The sequence below is a fragment of the Poromitra crassiceps genome, assembly GCF_964638095.1.
Source record: "Poromitra crassiceps genome assembly, chromosome: 16".
Classification (NCBI taxonomy): domain Eukaryota; kingdom Metazoa; phylum Chordata; class Actinopteri; order Beryciformes; family Melamphaidae; genus Poromitra; species Poromitra crassiceps.
In genome coordinates, this window is record NC_139645.1 from 26,754,702 (window position 1) to 26,757,201 (window position 2,500).

At 46.1% G+C, this 2,500-nt stretch overlaps 1 protein-coding gene across 1 annotated transcript in view; it reads right to left on the minus strand.

Annotated features, from left to right (window-relative positions):
- The window catches only part of adamts18 (ADAM metallopeptidase with thrombospondin type 1 motif, 18), a gene marked incomplete at its 5' end in the record, with an annotated part of 110,288 nt that overhangs the window by 81,658 nt on the left and 26,130 nt on the right, over nucleotides 1-2,500 (minus strand). Inside the window, one exon of the mRNA XM_083653117.1 lies at nucleotides 1,558-1,834. Coding sequence (XP_083509243.1) covers nucleotides 1,558-1,834 — 277 coding nt within the window. The remainder of the gene's footprint in view (nucleotides 1-1,557; nucleotides 1,835-2,500) is intronic.

Below are 2,500 nucleotides of genomic sequence, written 5' to 3' on the forward strand. Positions count from 1 at the left end.
AGGCCCATTACAACAGACTGACACACTGGACATTAGCCTGAGTGTAGGCCCATTACAACAGACTGACACACTGGACATTAGCCTGAGTGTAGGTCCATTACAACAGACTGACACACTGGACATTAGCCTGTGTGTAGGCCCATTACAACAGACTGACACACTGGACATTAGCCTGAGTGTAGGCCCATTACAACAGACTGGAACACTGGACATTAGCCTGAGTGTAGGCCCATTACAACAGACTGACACACTGGACATTAGCCTGAGTGTAGGCCCATTACAACAGACTGACACACTGGACATTAGCCTGTGTGTAGGCCCATTACAACAGACTGACACACTGGACATTAGCCTGAGTGTAGGCCCATTTCAACAGACTGACACACTGGACATTAGCCTGAGTGTAGGCCCATTACAACAGACTGACACACTGGACATTAGCCTGGGTGTAGGCCCATTACAACAGACTGACACACTAGACATTAGCCTGAGTGTAGGCCCATTACAACAGACTGACACACTGGACATTAGCCTGGGTGTAGGCCCATTACAACAGACTGACACACTGGACATTAGCCTGAGTGTAGGCCCATTACAACAGACTGACACACTGGACATTAGCCTGAGTGTAGGCCCATTACAACAGACTGACACACTGGACATTAGCCTGAGTGTAGGCCCATTACAACAGACTGACACACTGGACATTTAACACACAAATAATTAACTGCATAATTGAACATTTGAAACGTAAGATTTGAAAACATTATTATGTTATTTAGTGGTGATAATATAGTCTAATAATACAGGGGATTATACTGTTATTTTTTACTGTATAGCGTACCGCAGGGATGACGCATTTTTGTAGGCTTACCCAGAAGTCCCTGCACTTCCTGGTTCTCATGTGTAAAAGTCAATGTGATTTTTTTTTGTATGCTAATTTAGGTTAAATGCATGAAATAAGATCTGTGGTTAACAAAGCGTTTTCTGAAAATCGCATAAAAAAACGCTCACAGAAATGTGTACGTCATACAGCAGTGATGTTGATTGCATGTTTAGCTGAGTGAAGATGCCTCTATGGTAGAGGTCTTCAGGTATGCCCAAACCCCCGAATACCCGAGGACCCAGCTGGGTCTCGGGTCCATTCAAAAGAAGTGACTCCGGCCCCGGGTCGGTGAGTGGCTTTCACAGGTGTCAATAACACTTTTTTATATCGTCAAATAATTAATTAAAACTAAACGTATCATAAAAATGAGCACTTGAACCTACTCGAGGTCGTCTGGTATGACCGGTCCCTCGGATACCCGAAGACCTGACCCGGACCAGACCGGGTCTCGGGTCCATTTCAAAAGAACTGACTTCGGGTCCGGGCCGAGTCCGGGTCCGTCATTTATCGGGCCTGTCCGGGTCTCAGCTTTCTAATAATAGACGGGTCGATTCGGGTCTGGGCACAAATTTCTCTGGTCCATTCGGGTCCGGGTCGGTCATTTTGGACCCGTGAAGACCTCTACTCTATGGGCTAATGCAGTAAAAGGAGAAGAAAGGTCCCTTACATACATTGCTTGCGGCGTCCACAGAAGTGTTGCCTCTGCAGCTTCCCGTGTTGGTAGTCATGGTGCTCGTGATGGTGATGGTGATGGTACGGGTTGCCAGGTCTGGAAGCTCTGTGGCTTGACGGGTTGCCAGTTCCGCCGTGGACAATGTGTTCGGCTGAGCGTTTGTAGACTACATGTGGCTGGTGACCACCGGGGGCGCTGTAGTTGTGCTGGGCGGCCAGGTGCTGGGGCAGCGGGGTGATGAAGTACTCCTCCTCTGACAGGCGAATCAGACCTGACTGGAGAGCAAAGAGACAGCAGACATGAGCAATCAGCACAGACTGCAGGTTATGGATCAGACCTGCGAGGGGCGAGGACCAGAAGTTTTGCGGCGTTTATTTTTTCTGACCACGGTCGATTTTTCATGAATTCGCTTCTGAAGTGTACACATCTGTGGCTGTGATTGACAGGTGGGTCAGAATTCGCATGGTAATTTCGTGCTGTATATTCCCATCGCTCTTGATGTGTAACAGCCTTAAGAGTAAATGAATCAGTGTTTTGTGAGACTGAGAAAAAGGAAAGGCAAGTTTACGAGTCTGTCCAAGAGATAGATTAAGATGAGAACCAATCCTCCCAGATAAATTAGCTGGCAGTAGGCAGATTTGGGCAAATTCATTGGGGGATCGACAATGTACTGAATCCATCATCAGTGGAAATTCCCTTGGCGATTTTTGGTAAATTACATTATGTAAAAATGCAGCCTATTAGGGGTGGGGGAAAAAATCGATTCACCTAAGTATCGTGATTTTTAATGTCACAATTTTTTGAATCGATCTTTTATTCCAGAATCGATAATCGCAAAAAAAAAATAAAAAAAAAAAATTTGGTGCTTGCAGTCAGGCCACTCACTGAACAGTAGGTCAGGCGCCGCCTACTGGTTTACTAGTGGTTTTATTACTTTATTA